Raw genomic sequence first — 19,766 nt, 5'->3', positions numbered from 1 at the left:
AAAGTAAAAGTATCTGTAGTAAAAAGTCAATAGCTTGATATTAACGCAAGCAATCTTGAAAAAATAAAAATAATGTACAGTAAACTGTAGTAAATTACAGTAAAAAATAGATATGTAACATTAGTTTTTTAGTATAGGGAATTAATCAACTGTCGTAAATAACTTTGTAAAAAAACTTTTATATTTACAATAAAAGGTTATTTGAAAACACTAATATCTAGGAATTTATTTTCTGTAGTTATAAATACTACAGCATACTAGTATTTAAATTAATATATAGTTTTCAAATTAATATAATATGAAAATCAAAGTCGGAAAATAAGCATAATAGCTATGGCTAATTAATTTTTAAAGTAATATTTCACCATATATTAATTTTTTATAGTAGAAAAAAATGGACTGTCTTCCTGTAGCATGTGCAGGCACCACTAGAGGGCTACAGCCCTTATGTTATTAGTAATTAAATGAATTAACTTAATCTAGTTTTCAAATTAATATAAAATGAAAATCTAAGTCGGAAAATAAACATAGTAGCTATGGCTAATTAATATATAAAGTTAATATTTCACCATATTTTCGTTTTATTGTAGAAAACAAATTGACTGCCTTCCTGTAGTACGTGCACGCGCTACTAGAGGGCTTCAGCCCTCATGTTATTAGCATTTAAATTAATTAACTTGATATTGTTTTCAAATTAATATAACATGAAAATCTAAGTCGGACAATAAGCATACTGGCTATGGCTAATTCATATATAAAGTTGCAATTTTTAGCTTATTTTAGTTTTTATTGTAGAAAACAAATTGACTGCCTTTCCTGTAGCAAGTGCACGCACCATTAGAGGGCTACAGTTATTAGTATTTAAATGAATTAACTTAATATAGTTTTCAAATTAATATAACATGAAAATCTAAGTCGGAAAATAAGCATAGTAGCTATGACTAATTAATATATAAAGTTAATATTTCATTATATTTTAGTTTTATTGTAGAAAACAAATTGACTGCCTTCCTGTAGTACGTGCATGCGCCACTAGAGGGCTACAGCCCTCATGTAAAAACCCTAACCTTTAACTTTTTTTAGAATTAGGCTACCCGAAAGTCCCCATTTTAGTGTTCTTTGCTGGGGCCAGATGTCTATCTGAAGACACGTGAGACGTAAGCCATCTTTTCTTTGACTTGTTTATGACCCTGCCTTTGAAAACCCAGCTAAAATAAATTTTAGTGATTTACTCTTTTCTACATAAAATCATTCTACATAATGTAATGAACATTACAATATAGCCTTGATATATTTAATATTGACTGAGTGACGTCTGTGGACATTAACATGTGCGTTAAGAGCATGATACATCTAGGTCCACCTGAGGCCTTCAACAAAAGGAAACATTGACAGGAAACTTTATGTAAATGTTTACTTATTATCTTTTGTCGAAGTTGGTGTAATTTCACAACACCTTTTACACTTCCATTGGTATACTACACATTCAGACACAGACTGGTATACTGGAGTTGCTATAGTAAGAACATTTCACAATCTTCCATAGTTTTCTTACCAGGCTAATGATGTTCCCTACCCCTACTTGTACCTCAAACCTAACACAAGCATGTTGACATTATTCATTTAGATTTAAAGATATACAAACAGTTAGCTCCCAGTATAGCCAAACCTCTGAGAACAGAGTTATATTCTGATGTAGCTTCAGTTGAAAAAAAGGGGCGGGACATACTGGAAGTCCCGCTCTTTTAGTAGTGATAGTGACTTCCTTCTACACACAGCCACGTTTTGCCTCTCTTTTTCAAGCTCTCTCTTCCTCTCCATCTGTTTTTTTGTTTTTGTTTTAGTTAATGTACTTCTGGAATTAGTCTGGAAAACACGTATAAGATCTTTGTTTTTTATTTATTCTGCATAAGCGATTAGATTATTGCTAACAACAAGATTCTTTCCTAAAGCGTCAGGTAAGACAATATTGAATATTCTTTCTTAAATATTCTCTATCATTAACAGATGGCAATGGCTTTCTTTAGAATAGCTGGTAAATTATTCATCTCTGTTTTTGAATCATCAGTAGCGCTATTCATTCATCTTCAGAAGGAAGTGTGAATGAAAGGGAACCATGTGGCACATGGTAGCTATTGCCAAAATGAGACATAAACCATTTAGAAGTTAGCTCAAAAGAACAACCACTATTTTTACTTGGGTTCACGTGTGTCTTTACACTGTTTCTAGATTTTTTCATAGTAGAAGTAGCCTATTACAGTATTTCTTCTCTAACTGTAAGGGTTGTCTTGGTTCAGGCTGCTGTCTGTATATCCAGACTCTTATAGATACTTTTTAATAACAGTAACCCTAAATTTGTTTAAATAACCTCTTATTAGAATGATCATTTGTTGTTGGTGTGTTTTTGTATGCGTTTCAATAAATGTTTTATCCCGGTCACACACACATACACACACTGCAGATTCACAGGATTCCCATGTGATGTGAACAGGATGTAGGGTGAATTACTGTTGACGTAATGAATGTAATGAGGTTAGATATTAAACAATCCACATTGCCACGTTGATATTTCATGTACATTGCACACACAAAAACACACACCTTAAATTAAAAAAAGTCATTAATGTCTTAGAAGCTTTTAGAACCACAATTTTTCTTTTCCTCTTACCTGCCACCCTTTACATGTAAGCAACGCCTGAGTTTACTTCAATATTTGGATGTAAATTTTTATCGAATCATGGTTTCATGTTTGTAGCATTTCTGTTGTGAAACATTTACATTTTTATAATTTTATTCATAAAATTAATGTGTTACTGCATTCTTTTTATTTATTTAAAATAATGTAAACTGCTATAACAATTCCACCTCTAGGCACTTCATTGATAAACCTTAAATTGTCTTCTTTACAACAAGACCAAGATGAGGCTTTTAGACCAAAAATGCCAGAGATATATTCATTTGAAGGTGCACAATAACTTTTCACCCCATAGTCAATGGGGGGGGGGGCAGTTAAGGGGTTAAAATATTTAAATTCCACATAGCATTAAGCAGTGCATGATGTAATAATGCTTAACTGGTATATCTTTGCATGAATGGCAGAAACATTTCCTGGACTATAGGACTGTTTTGGTAAGATAGATGTATCTGTAGCAAATCTGCCACGGAACAGATCCCTCTATCTAACAGATTACACGTCCTGGTGGCTCCTTAGACAAAATGTTAAGTGCTTACTCATTTGTAAGTCACTTTGGATAAAAGCATCTGCTAAATGTGAATGTAAATGTAGATTAGTAACTTGGGAGCACATGCTTATGTCCTGTGTATATGTAGTACTTTGACAACTTAACTGAATTTCTTAGAACGTGACATGTTGTAATTCTTGGGTGAGTTTACAAAATAACATTAGAGGACATTTGCATTCATAGGAAAAGTACAGACGGTTACATATTGTGCTAAACAGTGACCCACATGGCATTGCAACAATGAAAATATTTTCAGAAACCAGAACAGCCTCCTCCCTTGTACTGTATGTGCTCATTCTAGTAGGTTTTCATCATCTAATGCATTTCACTTGGGCTGTGTGGATATAATAATAGATGTTAAAATCTAATTTTATTTCATAAACCTTGAGATTATTACCAAATTTAGCTTAAAGGGCACCTATATGTCTATTTTTGCAAGATGTGATAAAAGTTTCAGGTGTTCCCAGAATGTGTCTGTGAACTTTCAGCTCAAAATACCTCAAAGGTAATTTATTATAGCATGTCCAAAATGTGCTTGTTTGGGTGGGAGCAAAAATGCTTTTTGTGTTTGTACCTTTAAATGCAAATGAACTGCTGTTCCTCACTCCCTTATCAAAAGAGACATTAAGCGTTTTTAGTTTAAATAAATCTGATTCCTGTGAGTATGTTTCTTTTGAGATATGCCATAGTGCACAACTCATTGAGAGCTGAAACCATGCATGACTGTCAGTCAGTGGCTATGAGTGGGACTTAATCAGTGTGATGTCACATTAAAGGGATAGTTTGACCAAAAATGATATTAAACCCATGATTTACTCGTCCTCAAGCCATCCGAGATGCACATGTCCATCATTTCTCAGACTAACACATTTTCATTTTAGAAAATGTTTTAAATCTTTCAGCTGCTAAACAGTAAAGTTACTGGGTCCAGCTCCTTCAAGTCCAAAAAATGTGCATATATACCTCCCCAAAGAAATCCAAACGGCTCCAGGATGAAAAACAAAGGCCCCCCGAGGGCAATCCGCGCCGCCCTGTTGCAGAAATATCCACATTTAAAACTTTATGAATGAAAGTGGCTAGCTTCCGATAACGCCGCCATCTTAAAGTCCTTTGTATTCAGGAGAGTATCAGCATAGTGTACGCACTTTTCTAAGTGACGTATGACAAATGCGGAGGGCGGGGGCAAAGACCAGCAGCAGAGAAACCGCCATAAACTGCGTACGCTCTAATCGTGAATGCGGGCGCGACTAGGATGGCGGCGTTACCGGAAGTTATTTTATGGAGTTTTAAATGTGGATATTTCTATGCAACGGGGCGGCGCGGATTGCCCTCAGAGGGCCTTTGTTTGTCATTGTGGAGCCGTTTGGTTTATTTTGTGAAGGATAGATGCACATTTTTTGGACTCGAAGGACGTGGACCCTATAACTTTACATTTGATTAACTGAAAGATCTAAAACATTTTCTAAAATAACTGAAAATGTGTTTGTCTGAAAAATGATGGACATATTCATCTCGGACGGCTTCGGGGTGAGTGAATCATGGGTTTGGTGTCATTTTTGGCCGAACTATCCCTTTAACAAGAGAATCATATCGGCATGTCTAATGAGATTGCTTTAGTTTAATGGGGAATAAAACTATACAATTTTTTTTCATTGTAGAGTGGTTGTGTTTGCAGTACACACTGCCAACAAACAATTATATCCAATTATATATTAACACCTTGTAAGAGTGGATTTTGCATAATAGGTGCCCTTCAATTTTCAATGTACTGTGTGTACAATGCAGTTTCCCTCAGAAGTACAAGAATGGCTTTGTCATACAGTATGTGACCCTGTCTGTTAAAACCCAGCTAGACATTTTTGTGATTTAGTTTTTTCTATGTAAATTCAGAACAGTGTGAAATATAACCTTGATATGTTTAATATTAACAGAGTAAGACCATGTAAAAGATTGAAATCAATGTGAAATCAATGACAGGGTCACATACTATTTGCATCTTCTTGTCATCCATGGCAAGATGAGTCTGTCTACTGATATAAAACAAATGTTTTATAATGTGATCTTTAAAGTGGACATATCATGAAAATCTGACTTTTTCCATGTTTAAGTGCTATAATTAGGTCTCCAGTGCTTCTGTCAACCTATAAAATGTGAAAAAGAACAACCCAGTAACTTAGTTTTGGTAAACCATTCTCTGCAAGCATGTGAAAAATTAGGTTGAAATTCGGCTCCCCTTGTGATGTCAGAAGGGGATAATACCGCCCCTTAATTTGCACTATCCAACCACGGCACTGCCATTTAGTGCTGATATCAGTTCATTTGCATTTAAAAGGACAGACCAAAATGGCTAATTTTTGCTCACACCTACAAAGTGACAATTTTAAGATAAATTATCTATATGATATTTTGAGCCAGAACTTCGCATATGTACTCTGGGGACACCAAAGATTTATTTGCCACTTAAAAAAGTCTTGTGAAATGTCCCCTTTAAGATATTGTACAATGTTTCACTTTGGCACAGACGTCATCATCATGTTTACTTTATTCTGCATGTTTTGCATCTATTTAACTAGGGTAAAAACCCAAACAGTTGTAAAAAGCTCTGTGTTTGTTGACGTAGTTCCCAGTTTTGGGTGGCTTGTAAAGCAGGTGCGCTCAGGTAGCTCTAAAAATCCTTGATCTCTTAATCTCTACTTACCTGAACATATATACTAACACACACAATCTCCTAATGCCTTCTCCACCCACCACCCATGGTTCAAAATAAACCCCTTGACTGTTAAACAATAAACATTTTCACCCAATGACTTGAAACGCTGTCATACACTTTTTAAATCCTTTATTTTGAAGCTTAAAAGTGTGTGTTAGGAACAATGCTTTCTTTATGTACAATCAAAGCCTTTGCAGTCACACTAGATGCCCCTCCCACATTTTTAAACACAGGTGAGCACTGACTTGACAGACAGGCTGGCAGCTTTACTACGGCAACACAGAAACACACGGTAAATGAATGGAGACTTACTACAATCAATACTCTTATAGGGATTTATGATTTTTAAAGCATTTCTCTCCTTCTCACAGCGGTGAGTAGTCACTTCTCAATGTAGTAACTTCCTGCTGGAATAAATGTGTGTGTGTGTGTGTTTGAATAAGGGTGTGTAGGGAAGCTGATTCTGTTTCAATACAGATAAAGAGTTGCATCAGACAAAAGTCATGTGACCAATGCTGAATTGGTCTTTATAGCCATTTCTCAACTTGTGTTTAATACTTTTTGTAATTATTCTAACATGATTTTTTTTTTCACAGCCATCATTGCTTTTCACTAATATGACTTTTACATTGCAATCGAACAGCTACTAGCTTTCTGTGATAGAAAGCTGTTAAAGAAGATGCCAACCATCTCTCCTTAGTTAAACACGAGGATACTGTACAGAATAAAATCTTATATGTCGTGTTACAAGAAAACAAACATAATGTATATTTTGTATGCTTATATAATAATATAATGTATACTTTGTAATGCACTGTAAATCGCTTCGGATTAAAGCATCTGCCAAATGCATAAATGTAAATGTAATTAATTCTACGTTATGGTGCGGTAATAAAATATATATTATAGCTATATTTTATATTCACTTACTAAGGAATGCTTAACCACAAAATAGTGACTAATCCGGACCAATTTTGGCAGTAAATGGTGAAACTATTCAGGGAATTCAGGAAATAAAACCTGAATGAATAGACATTTTGCCTATTAAGGAAATATGAAAGTATTAAAAATAAACACTTGGTAGTTTAATGACCTGACAGTGTCCTTTCATTCCACATGTTCTGCCAAGCAGCTTAGACTTGAGTCTCTGTAAGCATCTTCTGATCTAAAATCTTAAAATGGCATTGACTACTACATTTTTTTTTATTAAATTTAGAGAGTGCCAACCTACAAATTGCATCAGCCGCTTTTGCGTTAACTTATATTTGTGTTGCAGTCAATACTAGGATACTTGTCTGTTTCAATTCCTGGTATTTATAAGCATAACATATGCTGGTTTCTGGTGTGCATGCTCTACAGTACCTCCCACATATTCATATTATATTTTTTACATTGTTTACAGTAAGTAAACCTTCAATTACATAGAGGTGCAGTGTAGTACTCACAACTTATTTACAGTAACTGTAAGAATTTTATGTTGGAAACACACACAGCTAATCTTTCTAACTTTAAAGCATTGAGTAATGGGGCTCTCTGAGTAATGCTTTAGTAACATTTGGTTAATGTTAATGCTTCTTTCCATTACATTTTCCACTGCTTAAAATGAGCCCCCTTTACCTTTATCTTTCTGATGTGTGCGTTTCTGTGTGGAGGTGTATGTATGTTCCAGTCATCCATTACACACTTTTACATAAATTGTTATCTCACTACCAGTTTTTGCTGTTAGCAAGTGTGAGCATTTAAAATACATTTAGTGGTACTAAATCATTAGATTTGACTGTTTGCATTATAAGCACACTGATGTTTGTTGTGGTTGAAGTTAAGTTTTGTTGATCATTAATCTCAAAAAATTGTGTGTGTTTTAGATTGTTTATAAAGCTTGATCTTGGATACGGTCTTTAGAGGATTGTGTTGCCTATAGACCAAAATGGAATTACCGAAAATGGCAAACGGTCACCATGAACTCATGAGCCCTGAAAAGATGGAGAACGGGTGAGTTTCAGATAAGCACATGTGTAAGAAGAATATCAAAATCTTACTCCAGGGTTCAAACCTATACTCTACAAATGTAAAAATTTTACTGAGAATTACAAATTAGGGCTTTTTTAAAGGGGCACCAGTGGTAGTTATCGCTCACTTCTCGGTGAAAAAAGACATTACAAAATCAAAAAAACAATATGAACTTCAATGAAAATATGAACATCTCTTTATGATAAAAGAATAAGATGTGTTAGTCAAGCAGTACTTACTCTAGTAGCTGAGCTCAGATATGTTATTTGATAGCCAGTGAGCAGGATGACCATGCAAAACACAAGCTTTAACATTCGGATAATATCTGGTTTTGTGTTTCAAAATAAAATTTGGAGCAACATGACAATATGGGCAGATGACACTAAAATAGTTAAATGATCTACAGAGATGCATTTTTAACACCTTCATTTTTACAGAATTTTTTTTCATCAATTTAAATAAAAATTTTATTTTTAGAAGTTTCATTTAAAATCTGGAGCTTTCTATAGTGTATTCTGTTTTTGCCCTAAAGAGTTTAAATCAAAGCGTTGTTTGCAAATATTTAGCTCATTCCACTTGGAAGGCATTTGTAGGGTTAAAAACAGTTACACTGTAAAAAAGTTTTGTTTAACTTAAAAAAGTAAGTTACCTGGTTGCCTTAAAAATATTATTTGACGCAACATCATTAAATCTAGTATTTTTTAAGGCAACCAGGTAACTTACTTTTTTAAGTTGAACCAACAAATCATTTGCTAAAGTGATTCAGCATCTGTGTCATTTCCTGCAGTTTCCCACAAACAATTTCCTTTGTGGGACCAATGAAATGGAACAGATTGCAGCATTCCACCTTCAATTGCATTTTCAATAAACTCATATTTATGGTTTATTTGCTTATATTAAACAGATTTGAAGATGTGAAAAACATGACAGAAGCCGATACGTTTCTTCCCAGTAATGGAAAGATACAGCCAAAGTTTACAGATGTGAGTATGGCGTTAACATTTAATGAGTATAGGCTGCTAAAAACTGATTAAAAACAACACACCCTAATAACAGATAAGTTCAATACTGTAAGAATAACTTCTGATTACTCCACCGTAATATCGTACATGGAGTTACATGATAAATGTTAACATTAATACTGCCATTCAAGCAGTAGACCGTAATATATACGTAACCCTGTCTGTAAAATCCAAGCTAATGTCTCATGATCTAATTATGAGATTAGGAGCCATCAAAGTTTGATTTCATTCACTGCATGCACTTACTCTGTCAATATTAAAGATATCAAGGTTAGATTTTAACAGAATATTCTTTGCATGCAGGATGATTTTATGTAAAAAAAAAAAAATGTAAATCAATAAAAATGACTTTAGCTGGGTTTTACAGGTGGGGTCACATAGCATGTGTATAATTTCAGCATTTGATTTGTGTTTTATAATAACTGTCTGCATGATATAAATTCATGAGTGTCATTCATCTTTTTCCAGTTCAAGGGGAAAACATCTATGGGTATGTCTATTTTCAACCTCAGTAATGCCATAATGGGCAGTGGAATTCTGGGACTGGCGTATGCCATGGCCAACACTGGCATTATCCTGTTTGTGTAAGTAAAGCTACTTTATCAATGCGTGTGTGTGTAAGAGAGAGTACTCAAAAAACCGGCATAACAGGCCAAGAAATCATTTATAAAGGTTATTGAAGGTGTCACACCCTAAATGATTTTTAATAATTGCTTTACTGTAAACCAAAATGAAAACGAATGTATATCCAATTAGTCATAAATAAGCCTTTGCTTGTTCTAGTCTTCTAATTTGTTATACAGTGTAAACAGAAACCTGTACCCATGTTGGGTTAAAGGATGGCTCTGTTTGGCATTTGGTGAATACACCCTTTACACCCTTTATAAAAGTAATCTTTAAAGATTGCTTTGCGTAGTGTGTGTGTGTCTTTGTGTCTGTGTGTCTGTATCTGAGCTCTAATATTTGCCAGTGAACCAGTCCGCTCAGAATATACAAATTCAAGTAAAACATTTGCATGTTTCTATAGGTTGAGGTGGTATTTAACTTAAAGAGACAGTCAGTTTTCAGGAAAAGTCAGGTGAAATCCTCCATAAAAATGTTTTTTCTGAATCAAAATACCCGGTTGAAACAAAGCACTTGAAGCCCTCAATGTTAGAACTTAATAACAACATCCTTGTAAATGTTGACAGAGATCACATGAGCTGAACTGGCATGTTTGGATTGTATTTGCTTGCCTTGAACCCACATGAAGAATAATCAATAATTGTCAATACAATACAATATATCATTGTCAATACAAACAAGCCATGGTCCCCACCTATCAGTCTACACTGAGTGCCAAGTCCTTAATAAGGTCCATTCTTATTGCTTTCAAATTTGTTGAGTAATAGATTCTGTATAAATTTTCATTTCACGTTTAAACATCAAAAGCAGTGTTTTGTTTTTAACGAATTTACATTTATGGATACACTTAGAATTCAATTTTGTGTAGGGATGCAGTATGACGCAGTATGACGCAACATGACGCAGTACACACGCATTTACAAATAGCCCTGCCTTAATCTGTGCAGGTTATACTGTAAATAGGCTACTATGACCATAAACTGCCTGTTTGTCTGGCTCAACCAGCTGGTTAAAAAAGCCTTTAGTAGTATGTTTTGTTTTGGTATCATCCTTGAAAGCTTTCACTATCATGTGTTTTGTTCTGTGCAGGATCATTGTATTGTGTGCTCGTGTTTCGTGTGCGGTCTACTCAAGTTATCTAGTCATAGTCATAGTCATAGTCTCAGTCTCAGTGTTATCTGTCAGTTTTATGTTTCATGTTCTGCACCCCCTCGTGGGTCTTTGTTTTGTTAAGTGTTAAAATAAAAGTGTTTTCTGTTTTCCCCGACATCGTCTGCATTTGGGTTCATCTGTTCAGCTAATCCTCACAATGTGTTTAGGTATTTACAGATCCCCTGACAAGACACTAGACGGCAGTGTTCACCAATTTATTTGTAAGGGGGTTTTTATGGATGCCATTATGAATAGCAAGGAGGCTAATTCGTCATTAATGAGATTAGAGTTTAGATTTATCATCTCACTGACGTCTGGTGCTAATATCCCTGAACAGCGCTATTATGTGATAAAATTTTCACTTCTAAAAAGTAACATTATATGTAGAAATACTGTACATATGTTAATTACAGCGCGATATGTTTATGATGCTGACAACCTGCAAAATATAAAATTGTGATAATAATAATTAATTAATTAAGTCAATAAAGAAATAAGTAGTACCAATAACTCAGTAGCCGGATAAGCAGTGTGATCACAGCCTGACCAAGTTTTCAGAACCATGTAATAACCATGGTAATAACAAAGTATTAAATATAAACTACTGCGTATCATTGTTTGTTGTTGCTTTGTTCATTGCAAAATTAATTGATGTTAATCTTATGACTTTCTTTCAGAATTCTGTTGATAAGTATGGCTCTTCTTTCTGCTTACTCAATACACCTGCTTCTTAAAAGCGCAGAAGTGGTTGGTAAGAAACAGCTTCTTCTTCATTCTTCCACAAGTTAACAATTTAGGAAACATGGATGCATTGCTAATTTTTAAACACTTTTTATGTGTTTGTTTAGGGATACGTGCATATGAACAACTTGGGTACCGTGCATTTGGTTCACCTGGAAAAGTCGCAGCAGCATGTGTAATAACATTACATAACATTGGAGGTAAAATTAAATGCATGATGATACAACCTATAATTAAATAATTGTATTCCTCTTGCACACATTAATTTAAGTTGTTGTATTTTCCACATTCTTAAATTTGGGGGATCATTTTAAAATATTAATTAAAATGGTTTTGTATTTTTATTTATTTTGCATTTTTTAAAGTTTTGAGTTTAGCGTTGCTATAAAACAAACAATCTGAGCACATAATATATATAGATGCACTCCAACACTTAACATTTTCTTCATTTGATCCAACAGCAATGTCCAGTTACCTCTTCATTGTGAAGATAGAGTTACCCAATATTATTCGGGGTCTTACTGAGACGACAGAGTGAGTGTAACATAATATACAATACATTATACTGAAGCTGATTCACCAGAAATGTCTACTTCAGATGCTAACTGTCAATGTTAGTTTTTCATTTTTATGTTTTAAGACTTTTAGACATGACATGTTGTATAACAACAAATCTGTGTTTGTTTTTGTCAGAAGCGTGGTATGTTGATGGCAGATTCCTCATTATTATTGTTAGCATCTTTGTCATTCTTCCACTGGCATTGATGAAACGGCTCGGTACGTTCATTTTAAATTTTTTCTTTTATTCATTTCAGCTTATATCATAATTTATCTTTACACACCTGCACTGGGGAGAATGTTTAGCTGGACATTGAAGGCTTTTTTGTCAAACAATCATGATTTATAAGTATTTATTTAGCATTTTTATTCAATATGAGTATATTACAACTCGTATTATTAACATGTTTAAGTGCTATAAATGGGTCCCCAGTGCTTCTATCAACCTAGAAAACGTGAAAAAGATCAACCCTGTAACTTAGTTTTGATAAACCATTCTCTGCAAGCATGTGAAAAAATAGGTCATTGAAATTTGTTCATCCCTTGTGATGTCAGAAGGGGATAATACCCCCCCCCCCCCCCCTTGAATCTTCACTATCCAACAATGCCATTTAGTACAGAGATCAGCTCATTTGCATTTTAAAGGACACACCCAAAACGGCACATTTTTGCTCACACATACAAAGTGCCAATGTTAACATGCTATAATAAATTATCTATATGATATTTTGAGCTAAAACTTAACATAAGTACTCTGGAGACAAAGATTTATTTTACATCTTAAAAATCATTTGAAATTAACCACTAAGCTACCCCACTCGACACTAATACATTTTCATTACATTTGTGCATTTGTTTAATTAATATACTGTATCTTATAAAATGGTGCAAATTCTGGGAATCGCATTTGAGCTACAGCGAAACAATTCATTTTTGTAGAGCCATATAACTAGCTATATAATGGTATGCATGCATAATTAATTTCTTATGTATCACTTGTAGGGTATCTGGGTTACACCAGTGGGTTCTCACTCAGCTGTATGGTGTTCTTCCTCATAGCTGTGAGTCCATCCATTCATGCACCCACCCAGCCATCCATCCATCCATCTATTTACATTATTTAAATTCCACCAATTAGTAACACCAAAAATAACTCTATTTATTCTTTTTTTATTAGGTAATCTACAAAAAGTTTGTAGAAAACTGTTTTGATGAACATCAGAACACCAGCCTTAATATTACTGTGCTCAACCAAACAATTCATTTAAACTCCACCTCTGACACATGTGAAGCTAAACTCTTTACTCTCAACTCAGAGGTGAGATTTTTCATATCAGCCACAAATCAGGTGTGAGAATTGCATGTCCTTACTTAAGTTTAACTTGAAATGCAGAGATCTAATCTGTTGATTTGTGGTTTTATTGCAGACTGCTTTTACCATTCCTATAATAGCATTTGCCTTTGTGTGCCATCCGGAGGTTTTGCCCATCTACACAGAACTCAAAAAGTAAGAAGTATTGTACACGTACAAATACCAGGATTACATATTGATATATTCTTCTTATTATATATCTGTTTTGTCTCCTGTGTTACATCAGTCCAAGCAAGAAGCGCATGCAATGCGTTGCTAATATCTCCATTTTTGCCATGTTCTTCATGTACCTGCTGACTGCCATCTTTGGCTATCTCACCTTCTATGGTAAGATAAAGTTCACATATTATATTGAAAGCTACCACAAGTACTAGAGTATATTACCATAGTTCGGTGAACATGGCTCAACTTGTTCTATGTAATATCACAGTATTATTTGCAGTATTAATTGTGTTTAATAAGTGCATCTTTTATATTTGCAGGAAATGTGATGTCAGAACTTTTGGAGATGTACGGCAAAACAGACAAACTGATGCTATGCGTTCGACTGGCTGTTCTGGTGGCAGTGACACTGACCGTCCCCGTTGTCTTGTTCCCGGTACACATACATAATCAAACTGCACACATATCTTAAAGGTGCAGTGTGTAATTTTTAGAAGGATCTCTTGACAGAATTGCAAAGTATTATACATAACTATATTATCAGGGGTGTATAAAGAACTTTCATAATGAACCGCTATGTGTTTATTAACTTAGAACGAGACCTTTTTATCTTCATACACTGAGGGTCCCCCTACATGGAAGTCGCCATTCTGCGCCGCCACCCCTCCACAGAAGCCCTCAACGGACGCATTTTTTCACTAAGTTTTCTCCAACGATATGTTTGTTCGATGGCGGCTACTGTAGCTTCTCTGTGTGTTTCAAAAGCGAGTGGTGAGCAGTGGACTAAGCCGTTTGTTGCAATTCGCAACCTCAACACTAGATGTCGCTAAAATTTACACAATGCACCTTTAATATTGTCATTCACCATACAAAAAATTATATACAAACTGCATATTGAATTGTCTACATGCTTATCATGTAGGACAAGCAATTGTTGACTCACTGTTAAGTTTTTGTGTCTGCTTGTTCTTCTTCCCTCAGATCCGCCGTGCTATCCTTCAGCTCTTGTTTTCTGATAAGCCCTTCAGCTGGGTGCGTCACATCCTCATCGCCGTATGTCTGCTCTTTGCTGTCAACCTGCTTGTCATCTTCGTGCCCAACATTCGTGACATCTTCGGCTTCATTGGTGAGTTTGGATGCAGCAGTATAAAATAGCTTACTTTTACTTAATATTAGGGCTTGGCATAGATTAATCTAGATTAATCTCATACAAAATAAAAGTAATTTTTTGCATAATATATGAGTTTGTGCTGTGTGTAAATATTATGTATTTTTAAATACATACACATACATATATAATATATACTTTTAAGAAATGTTTATTTATATATTGTTTTTTATGTATATATAATATAGAATATATAAAAATATAAATAAATTTATATACACATGTAAATGTTTCTTAAATACATGCATGAATGTGTGTGTATTTATATAAACATAATAATTACACACAGCACAAACTCATATGTTATGCAAAAAATTACTTTTATTTTGTATGAGATTAATCTAGATTAATCTATGCCCAGCAATACTAAATTTGACTTAAATTTTGTGTGTTATTTAGGTGCCACATCAGCTCCTAGTCTCATCTTTATCTTGCCGGGAATATTCTACCTCCGCATCGTTCCTGAAGAACAGCAGCCTTTGAAATCGCGACCAAAGATTCAGGTGACAACTAGATTTGTTTACATTTACATTTATGTATTTGGTAGACCTTATTTAAGGTTCAAAATGATCAGTTTGATCTATAGCATACAAGAACTCACTTCGTGTCTTGTTTTCCAGGCCGCTGTGTTTGTGTCGCTGGGTTTTATCTTCATGATAATGAGCATCACCTTCATCATAGTGGAGTGGGTGACAGGAAAAAAGACCACAGGTGGCCACTGACAGACAGAGTAACATATAAAGACCACATTTTAATACCACCTGAACCCTCAAAACACACAATTTTATTAAGCATGAAAAATATTTGTCTGTGGTACAGAAGAAGATCACATACTGTACCCACAACACAAAAGATTGCTCTCCTATGGATTAGGGATCGAATTTGGTCGGCATCATATCCTGATTCAGGGTCCTGTCTCTCTTCCAAATCATTCTTCTCTCTCATTACCGTTGGAAAACTGGACAGGACATATCCGTTTAAGTCCTTTTTTTTTAAACCTCCACTTCCCCTAAAGGTCCAAATATTTAGGGCTTGGTAACAGTGCCCCAACAGCCGTTTGTTCATTTGTGTGTTAATCCTATTGCTGTTTGTTAGGGCCGTGTGCATTTCGGCAGTAGCACACATGCTACGTATGCATGGACGCTAGTTTACATTTGGACAGTGTTGTGATGCGGCCCCAGACTTTAGCCCACTCCCACCACAAGAATCTGTTACATCTTTCCTAAAAATCACAAATATGTAAAAAAGGAATTGAAAGCTTATTCTAACAGTGCTGTTGTAACTGGCACAAATTTGAGAACTTCCAAAACTACACAACACTGAATTACAGGCGTGAATTCACAAACTATTAGAATTCATTTATCATTGCCAAAGTTGAAAAAAATGTTTGTCTACCTCCCAGTAAATTATAAAGTGTCAGCCTGATTTCTCTTGTGAAACTTGACAAACTGTGCTTTTGATGATTTCATGGCTATGTATAATATTATGTTATTTAAATAAGATGTTTGTACAGTTTAATGATGAATTTCATGTTTCAGAACAATTTCATTGGAAAACAACTACACCCTAAAAACAATCCTGCTAAATAGTACTAAAAGCTTGTAATCATACGGGAACCAATGATAATGTGTTTCACACGTCAACAGGTTCCAGTTCGGTGCTTAATAAAAACACATATTTATTTAAAGGTGCAGTGTGTAAATTTTAGCGGCATCTAGTGGTGAGGTTGCGAATTGCAACCAACGTCTCAGTCCACTGCTCACCCCTCGCTTTTGAAACACATAGAGAAACTATGGTAGCCGCCATCGGAAAAACATGTCATCAACGGAGACAACTTAGAAAAAAGTTTGTCCGTTAAGGGCTTCTGTAGAAACATGGCGGCACAAAATGGCGACTTCCATGTAAGGGGACCCTCGGTGTATGTACATAAAAACGTCTCATTCTAAGGTAATTAAAACATAATGGTTCATTATATAAAGGTCTTTATACACCCCTGATAATATAGTTTTGTATAATATTTAGCATTTCTGTCAAGAGATCCTTTCAAAAATTACACACTGCACCTTTAAAAAGATTAACTATAACCAATGGTTCCCTTATGATTACGAGCCAGTGAACCACTTTTAGTAGCCTGGCTAACACCAGACAAGTCTCATAGAGAATGAGACGTGGTCTGGGAACCACATGTTCATTTTCTCGTATTTGAGGCGTTGTTTACGAATGCCCAGAGCCGTTTATTGGGCACTACAAATGTCTATCAAATGCGTCTGTACGTAGCTCATAGCCAAACGGTGTGCCGCATAGACGTCGTCATCGTCTTGCTGCCCCCGTTCTGTGATTGGTTCCTTATTTCAGGGGCAAAAAAGTCCATAGTTTCCATGCTAGACTTGCAGTGTTAATAAAGTTGTGCGCAAGGCAGCATGGGGAAACCCAGGCCACACTTTTAGTGCTTTTTAGCACCATTTTTTTGAGTGTAACAAGATCTATGTATGGGTACTTGGTACACTCATCAAAATGACACTTACTAAAAGAGTTTTACAGTACGCACCAGCAGTGTTTAATACAAGTTTTATGTATTGTGCCAACTTTTTTGTAGTTTTTGTAATTATTAAAATAAAAACTTAAAATAAACTTGCTGTTTAAAGGTGGAGAATGTAATGTTTGGATACCAATTCTCTAGTATTCAAAACAACTTGTTTTAGTATTTGTTGATATTGTGTCATTTTGTATGCTAATTGGAAATATGTTTTTAACACCTTGAAAATGTATAAACTTGTTACACACTGAAAAAATTATAGGTGTTATACAGTAGGTTTACATGATGTTGTTTTTAACATTATTGACTTTAAATTCTGCTTCAGGATTTTTTTGACCAAACAGTAATAAATTCTGGGTAGCACATCGGGTAAAGGTCACTACAAAATGGTCATAGTATCTGTTTCTTCTCTTCAATATCTGCAAGTTTTTATCTACCCGGACTTAATAATGGTTCTTGTTGGACTTTACATTTTTGAAGCATGGTTGTTTTAGCAATTGATGTACATATTGTTATATGGTAAGAAACTTTTAAATTGTTACAAGTGTTGTACAAAGTTTGTCATTTTATGTATTTACTGTATTATACATTCTTTTTCTGCTACCACTGGAACCGAATGCAAAGGAAAAATGAAACCTACTGAAGTGAAACTTGTGGGAAGATTTCATAATTCCCCTAAGATAAAGTGCCTGAGGTTAAAAGAGAAAAAATCCAGCATTTTGTGTGGATGTATGTTCAGAAATACATGTACATTGTTCTTTGTTGAAAGATTAATAAAAGTTTTTAAATGACTTTGATCTCATTTTTCATTATAATTCTGTGCAAAAAATCCTACTACTAGTTTAGCCAGCAGATAAATCCATGTATTTATACTACAGTGTTATCAGTGTTATTTTTGGGACAACACACTATGAGGTGGTTTCCCGGACAGGGCTTATCCTAGTCTCAGACTTAAATGCATGTGTGAGCTGTCCTAATTTAAAACACCTTGTACTGACATGTCTTTACATTTATCAGTGCCATTGTTTTGTCTCAAGATGCACAACAGTGTTGTTTTGTACAGTTTGTTTTTAAAAACTACTTAAATATCTTAATATAACTCAGGCCTGGTCCTGGATTAATCCAAACCCTGTCCGGGAACCTGCCCCTATATGTGTTGTCCTAAACTGGACAAATCTTTGTGTTATTGTTGGAAAAACACATTTTACTTTTAACACAACTTGTGTTGTCACTAAAATGACACATGGGTGTCACGGTGTGTTTACACCGAATAATGAAAAACAAAAGGAGAACCCAAATGCAGAGGATATATGAAAATATAACTATGAATTTATTAAATAATAACAAAAACACCCACGTGGGGGTAAAACAGAGCATAAACAAAAGACTGTGATGAAACACAAACAGAAACACGGGAATAACTGAAACAGGTCACAGAGAACATGAACACTGAATTCACAACAACGCACGCGCCGAACACAGAGAACACGAGGGCATAATAAAGACACCACATCAATGGGGAACAGGTGAACGTAATTAATTACGTAAGACACGAATACATAAGGGAGTAGGGTAAAAGTGACGAGACACTGGGAACATGTGACACAAAAACATAATGTGAAAACACGTGTTCCCACACAGAACACAATGCTGTCAAAGCCTTGCCCTCTAATATCAGACCTGAATCATACACTAAGGTCAGGCAAGACCATGACAACCACAAGACACTGGGAACACGTGGAAGCCACACATACCATATGACTCCACATGTCCCCACACAGAACATAGTACTGTCATGGACTTGCCAAATGTACTCAGACCTTAATTTAGTACAAAAGGTCTGACAAGCCCATGACAATGGGTCATTCTACAGAAAAGGTGAATTTCAGGTGATGGAAATCTGCTTAAATGAACTTCTTTCAAAACACCCAAAACTTCTAAAATAGCATTAATTAACTTGTCAAATCTATGAATCCACAAAACTGGGAGCTTAATCTATGTTTAACTTTTAATACATTTTAATGAAGAATCCATGACGTCGTATCTTCAATACCTGACAAAATGAGAATATAATAATAGATAATGAATATGATAAAACTTATAAACTTAAACATTTTTCCATCTTGTTTTGTTTGTATGCTTTTATGTTGGTCAGTTAAAGGAATAGTGCTTAGGAAGTACTCATTAGAGAAGACGGTAACATCAATGACGGTCAGAGATGGGCATAAATACATGAAAATGTATTTCAAATACAAATACAAAATACTGTGTCGAAAAATGTATTTAAATACAAATACAAAATACTGTGAGGAAAAGTGTATTTAAATACAAATACAGTATTTTGAAAATACACAGAATACATGTGAAATTGGTGATTCTGTGCAAGTATCCCTATTAGGCTGAAATCTATCTGGGTCTATTTCTGAATGCCAAAAAGCATTTAGATGTGTGCAACTGCTTAAAAACTTT

At 34.8% G+C, this 19,766-nt stretch overlaps 2 protein-coding genes across 5 annotated transcripts in view; both read left to right on the top strand.

Annotated features, from left to right (window-relative positions):
* The first annotated feature begins 1,819 nt into the window (after positions 1 to 1,819).
* On the top strand, positions 1,820 to 18,088 carry slc38a5a (solute carrier family 38 member 5a). 3 transcript variants are annotated; one of them, XM_073867831.1, is made up of 16 exons: positions 1,820 to 1,958; positions 7,818 to 7,944; positions 8,867 to 8,945; positions 9,453 to 9,568; positions 11,438 to 11,511; positions 11,609 to 11,701; positions 11,963 to 12,035; positions 12,196 to 12,278; positions 13,062 to 13,120; positions 13,237 to 13,377; positions 13,487 to 13,566; positions 13,658 to 13,758; positions 13,914 to 14,029; positions 14,575 to 14,719; positions 15,161 to 15,264; positions 15,382 to 18,088. In XM_073867831.1, exons 2-16 carry the CDS (start codon positions 7,880 to 7,882, stop codon positions 15,481 to 15,483), a joined length of 1,431 nt encoding a protein of 476 aa, XP_073723932.1. In that variant the 5' UTR covers positions 1,820 to 1,958; positions 7,818 to 7,879; the 3' UTR covers positions 15,484 to 18,088. The 3 variants fall into 3 exon arrangements, with proteins under 3 accessions (XP_073723932.1, XP_073723933.1, XP_073723931.1); XM_073867832.1 differs by lacking the exon at positions 1,820 to 1,958 and adding an exon at positions 6,141 to 6,244; XM_073867830.1 differs by lacking the exon at positions 1,820 to 1,958 and adding an exon at positions 6,164 to 6,325.
* The window catches only part of LOC129437389 (sodium-coupled neutral amino acid transporter 3-like), a 108,085-nt gene continuing 90,165 nt past the window's right edge, over positions 1,847 to 19,766 (top strand). For both annotated transcript variants that reach the window (XM_073867839.1, XM_073867836.1), the window contains exon 1: positions 1,847 to 1,958. The gene's annotated coding sequence lies outside the window, so the exon portion shown is untranslated. The remainder of the gene's footprint in view (positions 1,959 to 19,766) is intronic.

Source organism: Misgurnus anguillicaudatus, chromosome 5, assembly GCF_027580225.2.
Source record: "Misgurnus anguillicaudatus chromosome 5, ASM2758022v2, whole genome shotgun sequence".
Classification (NCBI taxonomy): domain Eukaryota; kingdom Metazoa; phylum Chordata; class Actinopteri; order Cypriniformes; family Cobitidae; genus Misgurnus; species Misgurnus anguillicaudatus.
The sequence above is the reverse complement of the archived record's forward strand: the minus strand, read 5'-3'. Positions and strand labels throughout refer to the sequence as shown.

What these genes read in the sequence shown, in the direction of transcription:
- slc38a5a (XM_073867831.1), top strand. Translation starts at nt 7,880, where the DNA reads ATGGAATTACCGAAAATGGCAAACGGTCACCATGAACTCATGAGCCCT. An exon ending in TGGCTATCTCACCTTCTATG is followed by an intron (nt 13,759 to 13,913) that starts GTAAGATAAAGT and finishes TTATATTTGCAG; the next exon opens with GAAATGTGATGTCAGAACTT. An exon ending in AATCGCGACCAAAGATTCAG is followed by an intron (nt 15,265 to 15,381) that starts GTGACAACTAGA and finishes CTTGTTTTCCAG; the next exon opens with GCCGCTGTGTTTGTGTCGCT.